The sequence below is a fragment of the Leucoraja erinacea genome, chromosome 2 (genome assembly GCF_028641065.1).
Source record: "Leucoraja erinacea ecotype New England chromosome 2, Leri_hhj_1, whole genome shotgun sequence".
Lineage (NCBI taxonomy): Eukaryota > Metazoa > Chordata > Chondrichthyes > Rajiformes > Rajidae > Leucoraja > Leucoraja erinaceus.
This window is the reverse complement of record NC_073378.1, coordinates 133107990-133127073: the sequence shown is the minus strand read 5'-3', so window position 1 is coordinate 133127073 and position 19084 is coordinate 133107990. Positions and strand designations below refer to the sequence as shown.

The 19084-nt window shown below is 43.5% G+C and overlaps 1 protein-coding gene across 5 annotated transcripts in view; it reads right to left on the bottom strand.

Moving 5' to 3' along the window:
* Window positions 1-19084, bottom strand: part of LOC129715783 (uncharacterized) — a 337613-nt gene that overhangs the window by 116139 nt on the left and 202390 nt on the right. For 4 of the 5 annotated variants that reach the window (XM_055665662.1, XM_055665638.1, XM_055665643.1 and 1 more), the window contains 2 exons: window positions 12007-12072; window positions 4261-4326 (listed from right to left, as the gene is read on the bottom strand). In XM_055665662.1, coding sequence (XP_055521637.1) covers window positions 4261-4326; window positions 12007-12072 — 132 coding nt within the window. The remainder of the gene's footprint in view (window positions 1-4260; window positions 4327-12006; window positions 12073-19084) is intronic. The other variant, XM_055665654.1, reaches the window with a different exon arrangement.

The following is a 19084-nucleotide window of genomic DNA, read 5'->3' as shown; positions in this document are numbered from 1 at the left end:
TTGGTCCACAAGTTAAAGTTCTAAATTGGGGCAAGGCCAACTTTAATGGTATTAGACAGGAACTTGAAAAAGTTGATTGGAGTTGGTTGTTTCTGGACACAGTGGATAACGTGGAAAACTCTGGAAAATGGAAAACGTTTAAAAGTGTGATAATGAGAGTTCAAGATGTGCATGGTCTTGTTTGAGTGAAGGATAAGGGAGGTATGAGTAATAAACCTAGATGATGAAAAATTGAGGGTCTGGTCATAAAAAAGAAGGCTTGGGTTAAGTATAGGCAGCTAGGGTAAATCTGAGATATGCCTGGAGATTATAGGTTATAGGGAAGGTTAGACAAGAAGGAAATCAGGAGGCTAAAAAGGGGACGCGGTAGAGCTCTGGTAGATGAGATTAAGTATAATCCATAGAGATTTTATAAATACAAGGACAGTGGAAAAATGGAAAATAAATTGCAGGAGCTCTCGATGAGATATATCAGTTATCGAGTGGGTATTGTAATTCTATTGTTATATAGTCGATATAGTAGTTCTATAGCAGATATAGTAATTTTGGATTACATTTTTCAACTTGCCCTGGTCCATAGCTCCAACCTTTTGCACCAGTCTTTCAAGTGAGATTTTGTCAAAAGCTTCTTTCTCTTTGTTATCTCTTTGAAAAATCATAACTCATGTGATTGCCTATAAAATACTTACACTCTAGTTCTGACCACCCGATCATCCCAAAATTGAAATAATCCTCTGGTGGACATGATCTCACCCCAAAATCATTTTTTGTTTCACTCACCTGATGGACATGATCTCACCCCTAAATCTTCTTTTATCTTATGGTGTAAAACATTGTTTGAAATGCTCCAGTGAAGAGTCAAATAGAATATTTTATTAGATGGAAGGTGAGAGGGGGAGGCATAGTGGCACAGCAGAAGTTGTGGCCATACAGTGCCAGAAGTCTGGGTTCAAACCTGACCTCGAGTGCTGTCTGTACAGAATTTGTTTGCTCTCCTTGTAATCTTGTGGGTTTTCTCTGGATATACTGGTTTCCTGCCACATTCCAAAGATGCGCAGGTCTGTATGTGAATGGTCTCGGTCTGAGCATGCACCAAACTGAGAGGCAGCAAGTCCTTGTAGCTCTGAGTCTTGTTTAGTGTTTTAGTGTGTTTTGTGCGTTGGTTGTTGTTGTTGTGTAGTATTTTACACAGTATGTGTAGAGTCGCGTATAGGAGGGATGAACTCCTTATGCAGCGACGGACATCTTATGGAATAAAACACCCTATTCCGTCTGAGCTGAAGAAGCCGTTCCGTGGTTGCCGTGCCGAATGCCAGGCTAAGGGCCTGGAGGTGGAGATACAAGCCGTTTCTGCCATCCATCCTTATGGGGAACGTCAACTCATTCCCTAACAAGTGAGGAGTTGGAGGCCCTCATGAAGAACCAGCGGGTCTACCATGAGTGCAGTCTCATATGTTTTACTGAGGTCCTCATGTGGCTGACGGACAACATCCCGGACTCCTGTGTGGATCTATCCGGCTTCATTAGGGTATGAGCAGATAGAGACCCGAAGGCGAGTGGGAAGATCAAAGGTGGAGGTCTTGCTCTGCTGGTGAACAATAGATGGTGTAATCCAGGTCACATAACTTTGAAAGATAAGATCTGTTGTTGGGATATTGAGCTGCTGGTGGTTGGATTGAGACCTTATTATGTACCGACGATAAACATCGTCATCATTATTGTTTATATTCCTCCTTGAGCGGAGCCTGTAGTCGTGTGTGATGTCATCCAGGAGACTGTCACGAGATTGCAGACCCGACACCCGGACATACTCATTACCATATTAGGGAACTTCAATCAAGTGAACATCAGCCCCCACTTGTCGAGCCTTTCTCAGTATGTTGACTGTCCCACAAGGCACAATAAGACACTTGACTTCTACTATGTTAATGTCAAGGAGGCCTATAGTGTTTTAGCCTTTCCACCGCTTGGCAAATCAGATCATAACCTGGTTTACCTAAGGCCTTCTTACAAACCCTGTGTACTGAGACAGCCTACAACCACCTGGTTGTTTAGAAAGTGGACACCAGAGGACTGTGAATCACTGAGGGCCTGCTTTCAATGCACAGCCTGATGGAGCCACATGAATTCAACAGCAGTATGGACATCGACAGGATGGCTGGATGCATAACGGACTACATCAACTTCTGCAGGGATGTTGTTGTGCCAGTAAGAACTGTTTGTTGCTTTCCCAATAACAAACCTGGGATTACAAGCAACATCAAGAGCCTCCTAAACGAGAAAAAGAAGGCTCTCAAAGTTGGTGACCGGGAAAAAGATCAAGAGGGTATAGCATGACCTGAAAAGGAGCTTGAAACAGGCAAAAGGGGACTATAAAAGGAAGCTGGAGAGGAAACTGCAGCACAACAGCATCAAAGAGGTGTGGAGAGGAATGAAGACCATTACTGGCTTCAAGGAGAAGGGAAGCCAGCCGTCAGGAGATGTGGACAGGGCCAATGTTCTATAACAGGTTTGATCTGGTATCCCCTCCCACCTCTGCAGGTGCAGCTTCTCACCCACCATCACCTCCACGAGGCAGCCCCCCCCAACACCACAGCTGCAGCACCTCCTATGCCGGCATCTCCTCAACTGTTCTTCACGCCGGACTAGGTGAGAGCTGAGCTGAGGAGGCTGCTCCCTGGTAAAGCAGCTGGCCCTGATGGTGTTTGCCCCAGGCTACTGAAAGACTGTGCGGCTCAGCTGGCGGAGCCTCTCCAGACCATTTTCAACCTGAGTCTCCAGTCGGGGAGGGTACCAGGTCTGTGGAAAACATCATGTCTCGTGCCGGTTCACAAAGTAGGGCAGCCGACCGAGATCAACAACTATAGACCGGTGGCCCTTACATCTCATATCATGAAGACAATGGAGCAGCTACTTATTCGTCTCCTGTGACCACAAGTCCAGTACTCAACCCACTACAGTTTGCGTACCAGAAGAACATTGGTGTGGATGACGCAGTCCTATGCATGCTGCACCGGATTTACTCTTTTTTGGACGAACCAGGTGGCTATGTTAGGATTATGTTCTTCGATTTCTGAAGTGCGTTCTACACCATTCAACCCCTGATTTTGAAAGATAAGCTTGAGAACATGGGGGTGGATTCCACCTTTATCTCCTGGATATACAACTACCTGACTGGTCGACCAGTTTGTTAACCTGGGGGACTGTGTTTCCGAGACAGTGGTGTGCAATGTTGGAGCCCCACATGGAAAGGTTTTGGCCCCATTCCTCTTCACCCTGCACACTGTAGACTTCAAATATGTCTGACACATGTCACATACAGAAATATTCAATGACACAGCGATTGTGGCATGTGTAAGGAATGGACATGAGGAGGAATACAGAGACTTGACCAATGCTTTCTGTGTCTGGAGTAAAGAGAGTCTCCTCCTGAATACAACCAAATTCTGGAGGTTAAAATGAGCAGACGGAACAACAACCGGCTCCTCTCCCTGTGCTGTAGAACGGAGCAGTTCAGGAGATCCTTCACCCCTGCAGCCATTAGATTTTATAATACTTATCCCGAGGCTGTAGGGGGATGCATTGCATTTTTAATAGTTAATTATTGGGTCTTTTTAAGTATTTATTGCTTTTAGGTATTGTCCATATTGCATTTTATGTATTTTCTGACTGCTTTCGTTCTGAATGTATGGGTTTGTTGGTTGTTGGCTTCTGGACATCTGAATTTCCCTGAGGGGATCAATAAAGTATTTATTATTATTATTATTATTAATTGGCTTCTGTACATTGCCCCTAGTGTGTAGGATATAGGTGGTCGTTGGTCGGCGCAGACTTGGTGGGCCGAAGGACCTGTTACTACACAAAACTAAACTAAACTAAACTAAAAGTGAGACATGAATACAAAATGGTTAGTTGCTGCAAGACTGTGAAGTGAAAAAGAACTAGTCAACTAGTCATACTAGCATATGTAAAGTGATAGCACTTATATGTGAAGTGAAAAAGTTCTGTCTCCAGGTGCTAAAAGGACCTCTTAAATGCCTTTTCAACTCAGATCATCTTATTTTGCTCATGCAATTGTAGATCATGCAGCAGATCATGGAAGCTGATTATAACCACTATTTTCCTATTTTTTCCTCTGCTGTTTGCACCTTAATTCTGAGTCCACTACTTACCAACATTATTGCCAGTGGAAGCAATTTCTACTTATTTAATTATTTCATCCACTTCAAGAATAAGATGGCCTTATTAAGATCAAATTACCTCGCTGACTGTATCCAGATGTCTGTGCTGGACCCACACAGTAGGTAGAATTTAAATTTGGTAATCCTAGAATTGAGAAGACATGAACAATCATAAGTATGACTTCAATTAAACCACGATCAAAATTATTTATGCAATCATATTCAGATATTCATCATAATATGCAAAGAGTAGGAGTAAACGGGTCCTTTTCACAATGGCAGGCAGTGACTAGTGGGGTACCGCAAGGCTCAGTGCTGGGACCCCAGCTATTTACAATATATATTAATGATCTGGATGAGGGAATTGAAGGCAATATCTCCAAGTTTGCGGATGACACTAAGCTGGGGGGGCATTGTTAGCTGTGAGGAGGATGCTAGGAGACTGCAAGGTGACTTGGATAGGCTGGGTGAGTGGGCAAATGTTTGGCAGATGCAGTATAATGTGGATAAATGTGAGGTTATCCATTTTGGTGGCAAAAACAGGAAAGCTAAAAACTATTATCTAAATGGTGGCCGACTAGGAAAAGGGGAGATGCAGCGAGACCTGGGTGTCATGGTACACCAGTCATTCAAAGTAGGCATGCAGGTTCAGCAGGCAGTGAAGAAAGCGAATGGTATGTTAGCTTTCCTAAAGGATTTGAGTATAGGAGCAGGGAGGTTCTACTGCAGTTGTACAGGGTCTAGGTGAGACCACACCTGGAGTATTGCGTACAGTTTTGGTCTCCAAATCTGAGGAAGGACATTATTGCCATAGAGGGAGTGCAGAGAAGGTTCACCAGACTGATTCCTGGGATGTCAGGACTGTCTTATGAAGAAAGACTGGATAGACTTGGTTTATGCTCTCTAGAATTTAGGAGATTGAGAGGGGATTTTATAGAAACTTACAAAATTCTTAAGGGGTTGGACAGGCTAGATGCAGGAAGATTGCTCCCGATGGTGGGGAAGTCCAGGACATGGGGTCACAGCTTAAGGATAAGGGGGAAATCCTTTAAAACCGAGATGAGAAGAACTTTTTTCACACAGAGTTTCATGTTTCATTGACTGGAAAAATCCTCGGCACACATGCGGCGGAGGGGGGCTCTGAGCGAGGTGGCCAAAAATGACGGCCGTAGGTGGCGGCGTTCTCTCGGAAATCGCAGCACAGATCGCCAAAACCGGTCAAGAACAGACTTTTAGTAATATAGATATGTTCTATGGTATATAAACACACTGAACTTTCATCTCCCATTCTGTATTATGTTTACATATTCTGTTGTGCTGCAGCAAGCTAAGTATGTCATTTTCCTATCTGGGACAAGACAATAAAACTCTTGATTCTTGATTGTACTTAAGCAAAAAAGGGTTATTGGGGAAAAAAGAGCTACCTTAAATTTAGTTGCATCTGGTTGGGTAACTATGGTAGGGTGAAGATTGACAGCAATGTGCAGCCGAGTATGGTCAATGAGATAAGGGCTGGAAAGCTGCACTTTATATTTATTGCCAGTGCTAGTGTTGAGTTATCAGCTTAAAACACTATTATTCTGAAATGGAGGGAAAATACTGAAGTGTTGTTTAGAGACTACAGTGCGTTGTGACAGCATATGTAAGAAAGGCCTATGACAGTCAAAAATATTATACACCAGGCCCGTACGAAGCTTTTCAGAAAGGGGGCTGGCATGGCAGGTTTGCAACAATTTTATGTGAACTAAGTGCAGGCAACGCATATCACAAGCGCAAAGCTCAAAGTCCCTTGTGGCCGGAGTCCAGGGTCCTTAAGCGGGCCCTGGAAGTTCTGGGGTTTTAGATGCTCTCTGGTGCATTCTGAGCCTTATTTTGGAGCATTTTTGCACCAAATATATGACCAATATTTCAGAACTAAATTTGGTTGTCAAGAGCAATGAGTGTTTGGAATGCGATGATTGGGGTCATTGTTGTATACATTTAAAAAAATCAAGAATTGAAGTTGTCCTTATTTTAATAAACAAGTTGTACTGTAAAATGTTATGTAAAATGTTATAAAGGAGCATGCAAACACTGCAAATAAAATATTGTAAGTTTTTGCAGTAAATAAAACCTTTTTTTAGAAAATGTTTTGTGTGTTGATTTGATTGCCTGTTACGTTCGACTGTGTTATTAAATGCACAATAAAAATATGATGAAAAATGAAAGTCGCAAACTATGGAATACATATTTTTCAGAATTGTTATCAAGGAAAATAAAGCAGTTCCATTTGTTTGATATTATTCATATGGAGGAGAAAATATAATTGCTCTAAAACCTACCTTAATTTTGCAATTTCACTAAAGATAATCCCCATTTCCCTCTCCCCCTCCTCCTTCCCCCTCCCTCCCTCCACCTCTCTCTCCGTCCTCATCTCTCTCTCCCCCTCCTCCCCTCTCTCTCTCTTCCCCTCTCTCTCTCTCTCATCTACCTCCCCTCATCTCTCTCTCCCCTCCCCCCCTCTCTCTCTCGTCCCCCTCTCCCTCTTCTCTCTCTCCCTCTCTATGTTTCCCTCCCCCTCTCTCTCTCCCTCCCATGCAGCAAGGCTCCGACTCCGCACCGCAGCCCCGCCCCATCCCCCCCCCCCCCCCCCCCCCCCCCCAGCCGCCCGGAAAACGGGCACTCCCGCAACGCAATATTCCACTACTTACCTGGAGTAGACACCTAGGATCTTTGGTAGACACGAGGCATTGAGGTGATTGTGTGGAGTGCAAATGGAGATCTGAACCCGCCCGGGCCCACTGCGGAGCGGAGAGACAGCGTAATTTTGCATCGCTACTGCATCACCAGCTTCCCCCAACTGCTCAGGCGCAGATGGTCGCAATTTGTTTTCTCAAAACATCCATCGGGCCAGAACCAAAATTTTGGGTAATTTCCGTCAGTGGAAACGCTGATAGTGCTCCAATTTATTTTTTTCTTGGTATTATTTTTACTCTGGGAAAAAAAACACCTTGTCTGGAGGCCCCCTAGATTTTGAGGCTGAAGCCTAGGGCCTATAAGTAAATCCAGCCCTGCCGAGGCCCACCTAGATATCGAGGCTCTAAGCTTAAGCTTGTGAAGCCTAAACGTGAATCCGGCCCTATCTGCCGCATTGCTGAAATTACTGACTCTCATACCCACCTCACAAAACCGGGTCCACATTCCTCATACAACGTGAATGCTGCCAACTCGTTCTACCGTGCTCAACGCCTGCCACTAAAAGTGCAGCAGCCCGGCAGGCTTATCGATAATTGTCATAATTGTGGTGGTTCATACTCTGGTGTCCGCAAGCAATGCCCTGCCCACGGCAAGGTTTGCCACTACTGAAGAAATCACTTTATTCGGTGGTGTCGTGCCTGCAGAGATTTTACAGAACCCAAGTAGTCAGTGAATCTGCTCCAGCATGATGGTTGCCACAGCACAACTGATCGAGATCAAGCTGTACCGTTTCCCTGTGGGAATCTATCCAAACCTGACATTTCCATTCTAAATATACATTCTCTGTCTGAAACTTCATGTAAACTTCACAATCCCGAGCTCATTTGTTGAATCAACAATACTACAGCTGTGGTAAAAATCGACATGGGGCTCGTTGTAATATCATGTTCTTAACTGAGTCCTCCAGGGTCAGAAATGAAGAAGCTGTTGTAAACAACAAAGCTTTATTAATTCCCTTCGGAGGGGGAGAGTTTCACCCAGTTGGAAGGGTTGACCTGCAGTACCACCAAGCAACACGCGTGCACAAGCTGAGCTTCTTCATTGTCCCAGGAAAAGTGACAACCTTACTTGGCATCGATGCCTGCCAGGACTTGGGGTTGGTAAGCTTTGGAGAAGAGAAGCACCAAATTTTCCCTGCTCAGGATACTACTGAACACTTTCAGTGCAAGGAAATGTATGACAACAAACACGGCAAACTACCCCACAAGTATTCTATTGTTCACGCCTTTCATAGAAATCTGCATGCCATGCACGACCGCGTACAGAACGAACGTCAAAGAATGGATTCACTGGGCTTCATTGTAGCAGTAACCGACCCGTCGGACTGGGTCTCAACCATGGCAGTGGCTACCAAGAAAAAGAAAAACGAAATACGAATCTGTATCAACCTCAGAGATTTGAATACTGCAATCAAGCATCCGCATTATCCAATGCGCACAGTAGAAGAGGAAGCTGCACACCTGGGCAAAGTAACTGTGCTCCCCATTTTCGATGCAAAAAACTCATTCTGCCATATCCCGTTATACCACAAATCGTCTGAACTAACCACTTTTGGCACACCTTTCAGCTGCTACAAGTTTCTCCGAATGCCCTTTGGCATCAACTCCGCTAGTGAAGTTTTCCAGCGCACGATGGAACAGCTGTTTACAGGTTATACTTGTGCCATTATTATCGATGATATACTCGTTGCTGGCTGTGATATGTCAGAGCATGACGCCAATTTAAAGAAATAACTGATCATGCCAAGGACATCAAACTCAAGCTCAACTCTTTATAGTGCAGACTTCGTGTCAAGGAAGTGAAGAACGTGGGACACGTTTTCACTCGTGATTAGAATCAAACCAGATCCTTTCAAGAACATTGCCATCAACGAACTGTTGGCTCCCACAGACATAACCAGTCTACAGAGATACCCGCGCATGGCGAACTTCCTGGGTAAGTTCCTTCCAAACTTCAGCGAATTGTCAGCCCCGCTGCGGCAACTAACACACAAGAACACAACCAGGTCCTGGTATACACAACACCAGAGAGCGTTTGACACCCTAAAACAGCAGCTGTCCTGTGCCCTGACTGGTTTATTTCGATGTGAAGCTGCTGGTAATGCTAACCTGCAATGTCTCCCAGTACGGATTTGGTGCTGCCTGTCTCCAGATTACCAGTGAGGGTGACAGCAGACCTACTGCATATGCCTCTCGCACAATGTCCGATACTGAATAACGCTATGCTTAAATCGAGAAGGAACTACAGGCAGTGGTATTCGCCTGTGAGACACAAAGGCTTTATTTTTGGACAGACCGTATCTGTTGAAATAGACCACCATCCACTAATCAGCATCATGAACAAACCGATCCATGCCGCTCCTGCCCGACTGCAGCGGATGATGATGCAGCTTCAGAGGTACAATATTAAACTAGTTTACAAACCAAAGCAAAGACATGCACCCAGTCGATGCTCTATACAGAGCCCCACGCAAGACCTGCGAGCAACAACCGTCAGACAACGACACCTATATTGTGATGATGGTGTCCTACCTTCCCACTGAATGCCTAGACGACTTGGTTGCGCAGACAGCAGTCGATGACACCCTACAATCCCTGTCCACCAGCGTGGCTGGCCGGATAAGCAGCATAGGGTACCAGTTGCTATTCACCCGTACTTCACGGAGCGCGATGAGCTTGTGTTCCAGGATGGTGTGATCATCAAGGAACACAAGGCCTCGACAGTGAACCCCATGGGCGATCACTACCAAAGTGTCTGCCCACACAGTCAGTACACACCTCTCCTACACTTGACTCCCATACTAAGGCACCCCAACCCCCCCCCCCCCCCCCCATCCCCCCTCCCCCCTCCACCGACCCCCTGGGAAACTGAAGGGAGCGACAATCAACTGCCATGGATACAAATAATGTCCCACACAAGAAAGGGCAGGTGCTGTTTGACAAAAAGTGAACACACAGTGCTGGAGTAACACAAAGACGCAGCAGAATTTTGGAAACATCATCCCGTTCCTTCTCTTCTGAAATGCTGCCTGTCCCGCTGAGTTAAAGAGTGCCCACGTTAGACTCACAAGTCACTACGGTAAACTCATGGACTACTACGTTCTTACAACGAGCATAAAAGTTTAGAATTTTTACTTCAAGAGCAAATTTGACTCATGGAAATCTTTCATCATGTTGAAAGATTTTCACGAGTTAACAAGTTTCCTGAGTACCTGTCATTAACGTTATGAGTCGCTAAGTTACGTCCACGAGTTCCGACGTTCCCGCTATGTTAATTCAACGTGATTATTACGAGTTTGATTTATTTTAAACTCGGGGTCACTTGTGGGTGGACTCGCACCGTGAGACAGGGGTTTCAGACTGCCATCTTATGTAGGGCGTAGATGGGCTGGAATTTGTCAAGTGTGTTCATGAAAGTTCCCTCTGGCAACATGTGGCGGGCCCTACAGGGGAGACAGCAATTCTTAGGATATGGAACAAGGCAAGTGACTGAGATGTTATTTGGTAAACATTTTAGGACCAGCAACCACAATTCTATTATCTTTAAAATAGATTTGGCTAAGAGCAGGTTGGTCCACAAGTTAAGGGTCCCACTTTCACGACTTAATTCAAAACCTCTGCCGAGTTAAAAGGACCTACAAAAAATTCAAGATCGTGGTAATCTACAAACTCCTACGACCTTCCATGACTATGTTCACGAACTCCTATGACCTCCTATGGACTCATTACGAACATTCTGTGAGTTTGAATCAAGGTGAAAATTCGGTAGAATTCGTGAATTACCTCGAGAAAGTGGGACAGGCCCTATAAAGTTCTAAATTGGGGCAAGGCCAACTTTAATGGTATTACACAGGAACTTGTAAAAGTTGATTGGAGTAGGTTGCTTCTGGGCACAGGGCCATCTGGAAAGTGGAAAACTTTTAAAAGTGTGATAAGGAGCGTTCAAGATATGCATGGTCTTGTATAGAGTGAAGGGCAAAGGAGGTATATGTAATAAACCCAAGTGGTGAAAATTTGAGGGTCTGGTCATAAAAAGGAGGCTTGAGTTAAGTATAGGCAGCTAGGGTAAACCTGAGATATGCCTGGAGGTTATAGGAAAGGTTATTCTTAAGAAAGAAATCAGGCGGCCAAAAAGGGGACGCGATATAGCTCTGTTAGATATAAAATACTTACACTCTAGTTCTGACCACCCGATCATCCCAAAATTGAAATAATCTTTTGGTGGACATGATCTCACCCCAAAACCATTTTCTGGTTTACTTACCTGGTGGACATGATCCCACCCCTAAATCATTCTCTCTGTTCCACTTAGGCCTCAAGATAGGCCTCAATTGTTGGTCATCTTCTTTTATCTTGTGGTGTAAAACATTGTTTGAAATGCTCCAGTGAAGGGTCAAATGGAATATTTTACTAGATTAAAGGTGAGGGGGGAGGCATAGTGGCACACAGTAGGGTTGTGGCCATACATTGCCAGAAATCTGGGTTCAATCCTGACCTCGAGTGCTGTCTGTACAGAATTTGTTTGTTCTCCTAGTAATCTCGTGGGTTTTGTCTGGATGCTTTGGTTTCCTCCCACATTCCAGAGACGTGTAGGTCTGTTGGTTAATTGGCCCTAGTGTGTAGGATACAGGTGGTCGTTGGTCGGCGCAGGCTTGGTGGGCTGAAGGGCCTGTTTCCATGCTGTATTAATACACAAAACTAAACTATACTAAACTAAAAGTGAGACATGAATACAACATAGTTAGTCGGTGCAATACTGAAGTGAAAAAGAACTAGTCATATTAGTATATGTGAAATTAAGTGATATGTGAAGTGATAGCAGTTATATGTGGTGAAAAAGGTCTGTCATGAGGTCTCTAAATTTCAAAAAGGACCTGTTAACTGCCTTATCATCTTATTTTGCTCATTGCAATTGTAGATCATGCAGCAGTTCATGGAAGCTGATCATTACCACTATTTTCCTCATTTTTCATCTGCTGTTCGCACCTTAATTCTGAGTCCACTACTAACCAGCATTATTGCCAGTGGAAGCAATTTCTACTTATTTTATTATTTCATCCAAGAATAAGATGGCATTAAGATCAAATTACCTCGCTGACTGTGGCCTGATGTCCGTGCTGGACCCGCACTGTAGGTAGAATTTAAATTTGGTAATCCTGGCATTGAGAAGACATGAGCAAACATAAGTACGACTTCAATTAAACGACGATCAAATTTATTTATGCAATCATTTCAAGAAATTCATCAAAATATTGTAAAATGGCTTAAAGAATTTAGACACTCAGGAATAAATCTATAAAAGTGTCCATACTTCTGCAACGCCATTTATCTAAACATCCTTGCATTCCTTCCTTAATCATACATTTTTATTTATGCCCAAAACACAAAGTGCTGGAATAAGCCAATGCGTCAGGGAGCATCTGTGAAGGGAATGGAAAGGCAATGCTTTGGATCGGGACGGTTCTTGACTGAATGTCGTTGGGGTGAAAAAGCTGGAAAAGAGGAGGGGTGGGACAAAGCCTGGTAAATGATTGGTGAAGGGGTTACATTTATGTTCACTCGTGTTGGAATGACCCACAAGTGGAAAGCACCTTTCAATGTCTACCCCACAGATCACCATTATTTTGAAAAATTCTATTGTCACATACCATAGTCAAGAGTCCCAGTCTATTTTGAGGCAAGGGAGATTACTGAGTAGCACAGCAGTTAGTGTTGCTACCTAGCAGGTCCAGTGATGTACTTTCAATCCTAACCTCCAGTGCTGCCTGTCTGGGGTTTTGTATGTTCTTCTAGTAACCTCGTTGGCTTTCCTCAAGTACTCATGTTTCTACCCACATTCAAAAATTGTGCTAGTTGCTAGGTTAATTGGCCACTGTAAATTCCAGGAATGTACATGATTGGGGAATTGATGGACATGTCAGAGAGAAATGGGCATACGGAAATGGAATTGATGGGATTGCTCTAAGGGATGGAATTTAAATTGATAGGCTGAATAGTTCCCTCCTATATCATAAGCGACTATAATAAATAAATATGATGTTTAATACTACGCACTCCACCCACTCAACACCTTCAATCATCTATATTTGTTGATCCGTTAATATCACATTGGTACTAGTGGTACATCTCTCCATGTAAACTATCTATTGTGTTTATATCAAAACAGTAATTACACTCCAAACATGCCGATGGTGCAAAACCCAATGAGGTTTCAGTTTAGGTCAGGAATCTCACAGATAAAAGTTTCCTTTCCTATTTTGTCCCATTGTTATTAAAGCTCCAAATTCCCATCAATCTCACTGATCAAGGGTGGCACGGTGGCGCAGCGATAGAGTTGCTGCCTAACAGCGCAAGACACTCGGGCTTGACCGTAACTAGGGGTGCTGTCTTGATGGAGTCTGTATGTGTTTCCCGTGCCCATGTGGGTTTTCTACGGGTGCTCTGGTTTCCTCCCACACTCCAAAGATGTACAGGTTTGTAGATTAAATGGCTTTGGTAAAATTGGAAATTGTCCCTGGTGTGTAGGAATCACTGGTTGGCACGGACTCAGTGGGCTGAAGGGCCTGTTTCCGCGCTGTATGTTTAAACTGAACTAAAACCCTTTAAACATTGAATTTCCATTTGAGGACCTGAAATCTGCTCAAGCCCCAATCGCAGCTCTGTCATTCAACCAGTGATTACTGGAATCAGACTTGTCCCAGGCTTACCTAGCATTGGTTTTTGCTCATTCCAAAATGGCACGAAAGAAACAAAAAAATATATTTCCCGCAACAATTGACAGGTAAAACTTCAGTTGTTGCTGAATGTTGCTGCAGCAAGACCAGATCAGAAAGATCGTAGGCACATTATAAACATGGGTCTTTATCTGACTCAGTGCCAATCTTGTCAACTATGATAGTTGGTACACAAAAATGCTGGAGAAACGCAGCGGGTGCAGCAGCATCTCTGGAGCGAAGGAAATAGGCAACGTTTCGGGCCAAAACCTATCTTCAGACTGAAACCCTTTAAACATTGATTTTAATGTCTGAAGAAGGGTTTTGGCCCAAAACGTTGCCTATTTCCTTTGTTCCATAGATGCTGCTGCACCCGCTGAGTTTCTCCAGCATTTTTGCATACCTTCGATTTTCCAGCATCTGCAGTTCCTTCTTAAACAACTATGATAGTTGCTTTGTTTCTGCAGCTAACATTACCAAGCAGGAATCTGGCAACAACTGATTTTGATAGGTTGACCAGCCTGTAAAATACATTATGTGCAGTGTTGAATCACTAAGCCTCAGAGTTTATATTAAATAAATTTTATGAGATAAAAATAAATTACTCTCAATTAAAGTTATTTCAAATGGTAATGCATGATGTATCTGAACCTGCAGTCAAATTAAGGTCTGCCAAGAAAGTTAAGAAGTCTTAATGCTGGTACTGTTTAATAAAGTTAGGCAAAAAGGCTATAAGATGAAATAGACTGGAAAATGTAATTTTGAGATGGAAACATGGCCGTGGCCCCATGGATATCATAGTAGGCATGAGGTCGGTCTCCTTTTTCTTACATTTTACAGTATTACTTCGGCTTTTTGAGGTGATTATATCAAATATACATTGCATTTTCAATGTGTTTCTTAGTAAAGGAGTATGACCCTAATCAAGATGATGGATATTAATTGGAGAGAACTTGTATTTGGTAATTTGGGTTCCTAAGAACGCTGGTGAGATTCAACAGTGAAGTATGTGGGCTCTGGAGATGCTGCGTTATGAAGCTCTGGTGAGTTGCTCCATCACAGACTGTACATACTAATCTCCAGAGCCACATCGCCTTGTGTTTTTTTCTTAATTGTTCTGGACATATAAACATTGGTACATTGTAACATTGGCTAAACATGTAAACATTGGCTGGTATTTGCTGCTCATCCCCAATTTCCCCTGAAGTAGCTGGGCAAACTAGAATTAACCATACACACACCAAACGGCTCTGGGTCATACACATGCTAAAGTGTTAACAGATGTATTTTGCCGTAAGTAAATCAGATAACTGTTTTACAAATAATGAGTTTGAAGATTATGCTGATGTTCATTGTTTTTTATTGCTTGAATATAAATTCCTCAGTTGCCAAAGGAGTCAAATTTATTTTTTTAAGCTAATCATCCATATATAAATGAAATACTTAATGATATGCTAAAGTACCAAAAAGCAGGGAGTAAATGTTCAAAAAAAGACCCGAGTGGGGCTTATCTACAGCCCCCCAAACAGTAGCCTGGATATAGGGTGCAAGTTGAATCAGGAATTAAAATGGGCATGTAGTAAAGCTAATGCTACGGTTGATATGGAAGATATCAACATGCAGGTAGACTGGGAAAATCAGGTTGGTACTGGACCCCAAAAAGTGAGTGTCAAGAGTCTCAGTGATGGATTCTTACAGCAGCTTGTATTGGAACCTACCAGGGGGAAGGCAATTCTAGATTTAGTGTTATGCAATGAACCGAATTTGATAAAAGAACTTTGATAAAGGGGACTATGGAGCCATGAGGGAGGAACTGGCCAAAGTTAACTGGATAGATACCCTAGCAGGGATGACAGTGGAACAACAATGGCAGGTATTTCTAGGAATAATGTCGAAGGTACAGGATCAGTTCATTCCAAAGAGGAAGAAAGATCCAAGGGGAGTAAGGGGTGATCGTGGCTGACAAGGGACGTCAGGGACAGTATAAAAACAAAAGAGAAAATGTAAATCGTTTAAAGATGAGCGGGAAGCAAGAGGATTGGTTAATGTCTAAAGGGCAAACAGGCAATCCAGGGAGAAAAGATGAGGTACGAAGGTAAGCTAGCCAAGAATATAAATGAGGATAATAAAAGCTTCTTTAGGGATGTGAAGGGAAAAATTATTAAGGCCAAAGTTAGACCCTTGAAGACTGAAAAAGGTGAATTTATTATGGGAAACAAGGAAATGGCAGATGCGTTGAACAGGTACTTTGGATCCGTCTTCACTAAGGATGACACAAACAATCTTCCTGTTGTACTAGTGGCCAGAGGATCTGGGGTGACGAAGGAACTGAAGAAAATCCACATTAGGCAGGAAATTGCATTGGTTAGACTGATGGGACTGAAGCTTGATAAATCCCCAGGGCCTGATGGTCTGCATTCCAGGGTACTAAAGTGGCTCTAGAAATCGTGGACGCATTGGTGCTCATTTCTCAATATTCTATCGATTCAGGATCAGTTCCTGTGAATTGGAGGGTAGCTAATGTTATCCCACTTTTTAAGAAATGCAGGAGAGAGAATACAGTTAATTATAGACCAGTTCGCCTGACGTCGATGGTGGGGAAGAATCAATTATAAACAATGAAATAGCGGCACTTTTGGATAGCAGTAACAGGATCAGTTCGAGTCAGGATGGATTTATGAAGGGGAAATCGTGCTTGACTATTCTTCTGGAATTTTTTGTGGATGTAACTATGAAAATAGACAAGGGAGAACCAGTGGATGTAGTATACCTGGACTTTCAGAAAACATTTGATAAGGTCCCACATAGGAGATTAGTGGGCAAAATTAGGGTACATGGCATTGGAGGTAGAGTGCTGACATGGATAGAAAATTGGTTGGCAGACAGCAAACAAAGAGTAGGGATTAACGTATACCTTTCAGAATGGCAGGCAGTGATTAGTGGGGTATCGCAAGGCTCGGTGCTGGGACCGCTGCTATTTACAATATACATCAATGATTTAGATGAAGGGATTCAAAGTAACATTAACAAATCTGCAGATGACACAAAACTGGGTGACAGTGTGAACTGTGGGGAGGATGCTATGAGAATGCTGGGTGACTTGGACAGGTTGGGTGAGTGGGCAGATGCATGTCAGATGCAGATTAATGTGGATAAATGTGAGGTTATCGACTTTGGTCACAAAAACTGGAAGGCAGATTATTATCTAAATGGTGTCAAGGGAAAAATGGAAGTACAACGTGAGCTGGGGGATCCTTGTTCATCAGTCAATGACAGTAAGCATCTAGGTACAGCAGGCAGTGAAGAAAGCGAATGGCATGTTGGCCTTCTTAACAACATGAGTTGAGTATAGGGGAAAGGAGGAACTTCTGCAGGGTCCCAGTGAGACCACACCAGGAGTATTGTGTGCAGTTTTTGTCCACTAATTTGAGGACGGACATTCTTGCTATTGAGGGAGTGCAGCGTAGGTTTACAAGGTTAATTCCTGGGATGGCATGATTGTTATATGCTGGGAGAATGAAGCGACTGGGCTTGTAAACTCTGGAAGTTTAGTAGGATGAGAGGTAATCTTATTGAAGCATATAAGATTATTAAGGGTTTGAACACGCTAGAGGCAGGAAACATGTTCCCAATGTTGGGGGAGTCCAGAACCTGGGGCCACAGTTTAAGAATATGGGGTAAGCCATTTAGAACGGAGACGAGGAAACACTTTTTCACACAGAGAACTGTGAGTCTGTGGAAATCTCTGCCGGTTTTCTAGATACTTTCAAGACAGAGCTAGATAGGTCTCTTAAAGATAGCGGAGCCAGGGTACATGGGGAGAAGGCAGGAACGGGGTACTGATTGGGGATGATCAGCCATGATAACTTTGAATGGCGGTGCTGGCTCGAAGGGCCGAATGGCCTAACTCCTGCACCTATTGTCTATTGAATGATAAAGTGAGAAATGAACTACTACAGGATGCTGATCTAACTGTCATCGGAGCAGAGAATGTCTGCCGCATTGCTGAAATTACTGACTCTCATACCTGTCTTACAGGACCGGGTCCACATTCCTCATACCACGTGAATGTTGCCAGGCCATTCTACCGTGCTCAACACCTGCCACCAGAAGTGCAGCAGCCTGGCAGGTTCCTTAATTGTGGTGGTTCATACCCCGCTGTCCGTGAGCAATGCCCTGCCTACCGGAAAGTTTGCCACTACTGTGGACGAATAAATCACTTTATTCAGTGCTGTCGTGCTTGCAGAGATTTTACAGAACCCAAGCAGTCAGTGCACCTGATCCAGCACGATGGTTCCTACAGCACAGGGATCGAGATCAAGCTGTACCGTTTCCCTGTGGGAATCCATCCAAACCTGACATTTCCATTCTAAACATACATTCTCTGTCTGAAACTTCATGTAAACTTCACAATCCCAAGGTCGTTTGTTGAATCAACAATACTACAACTGTGGCAAAAAACGACATGGAGCTCGTTGTAATGTCATGTTCTTATCTGAGCCCTCCAGGGTCATAAATGAAGAAGTTATTGTAAACACCAAAGCTTTGTTAATTCCCTTTTGTAGGGGGAGAGGTTCACCCAGTTGGAAGGGTTGACCTGCAGTGCCACCTAGCAAGACATGTGCACAAGCTGAACTTCTTCATTGTCCCAGGAAAAGTGACAACTTTATTGACCTGTCCCACTTTCACGAGTTATTCACAAAATCTCCTGTGTTTTCCCCTTGATTCAAAATTGCAGAATGTTCATAACGAGTCTGTAGGAGGTCGTTGGAGTTCGTAGATATATCATAGCAACTTGTTATGCTAGCCGCAGGTACTCGCGGCATCAGGTAAGTCGAGACGTTTTTTCCAGCGCGATAAAAAATATCCACGAGTAAAAAAATGGTCGGGATGAAAGAAATTGCAAATTTTTACTCACACAGAGGGCATCGAAATAGTCGTGGGAATTTGTAGACATTCTCGTAGCAGTTCGTAGGAGTTCGTGAACATAGTCATGGAAGGTCGTAGTAGTTAGTAGATTACCACAATCTCGATTTTTTTTAGGTCCTTTAAACTCGGCAACGGTTTTGAATTAAGTTGTGAAAGTGGGACAAGCCCTTAACTTGGCATCGATGCCTGCCAGGACTTGTGATTGGTAAGCTTTGGAGAAGAGGTGCACCATCTTTTCCCTGCCCAAGATAGTACTGAACAGTTTCTCCCTCAGTACAAGGACATTTTTTACAACAAAATCAGCTAATTACCCCACGTATTCTATTGTTCAAGCCTTTCATAGAATTTTGCATGTCATGCGCGAACGCATACAGAACGAACTTCAAAGAATGGAATCGCTGTGCTTCATCCCTGCAGTAACCGACCAGTCGGACTGGGTCTCAACCCTGCCAGTGGCTACCAAAAAAACAAAGATTAAATAGGAATCTGTATCAACCCCAGAGATTTGAACACTGCAATTAAGCGA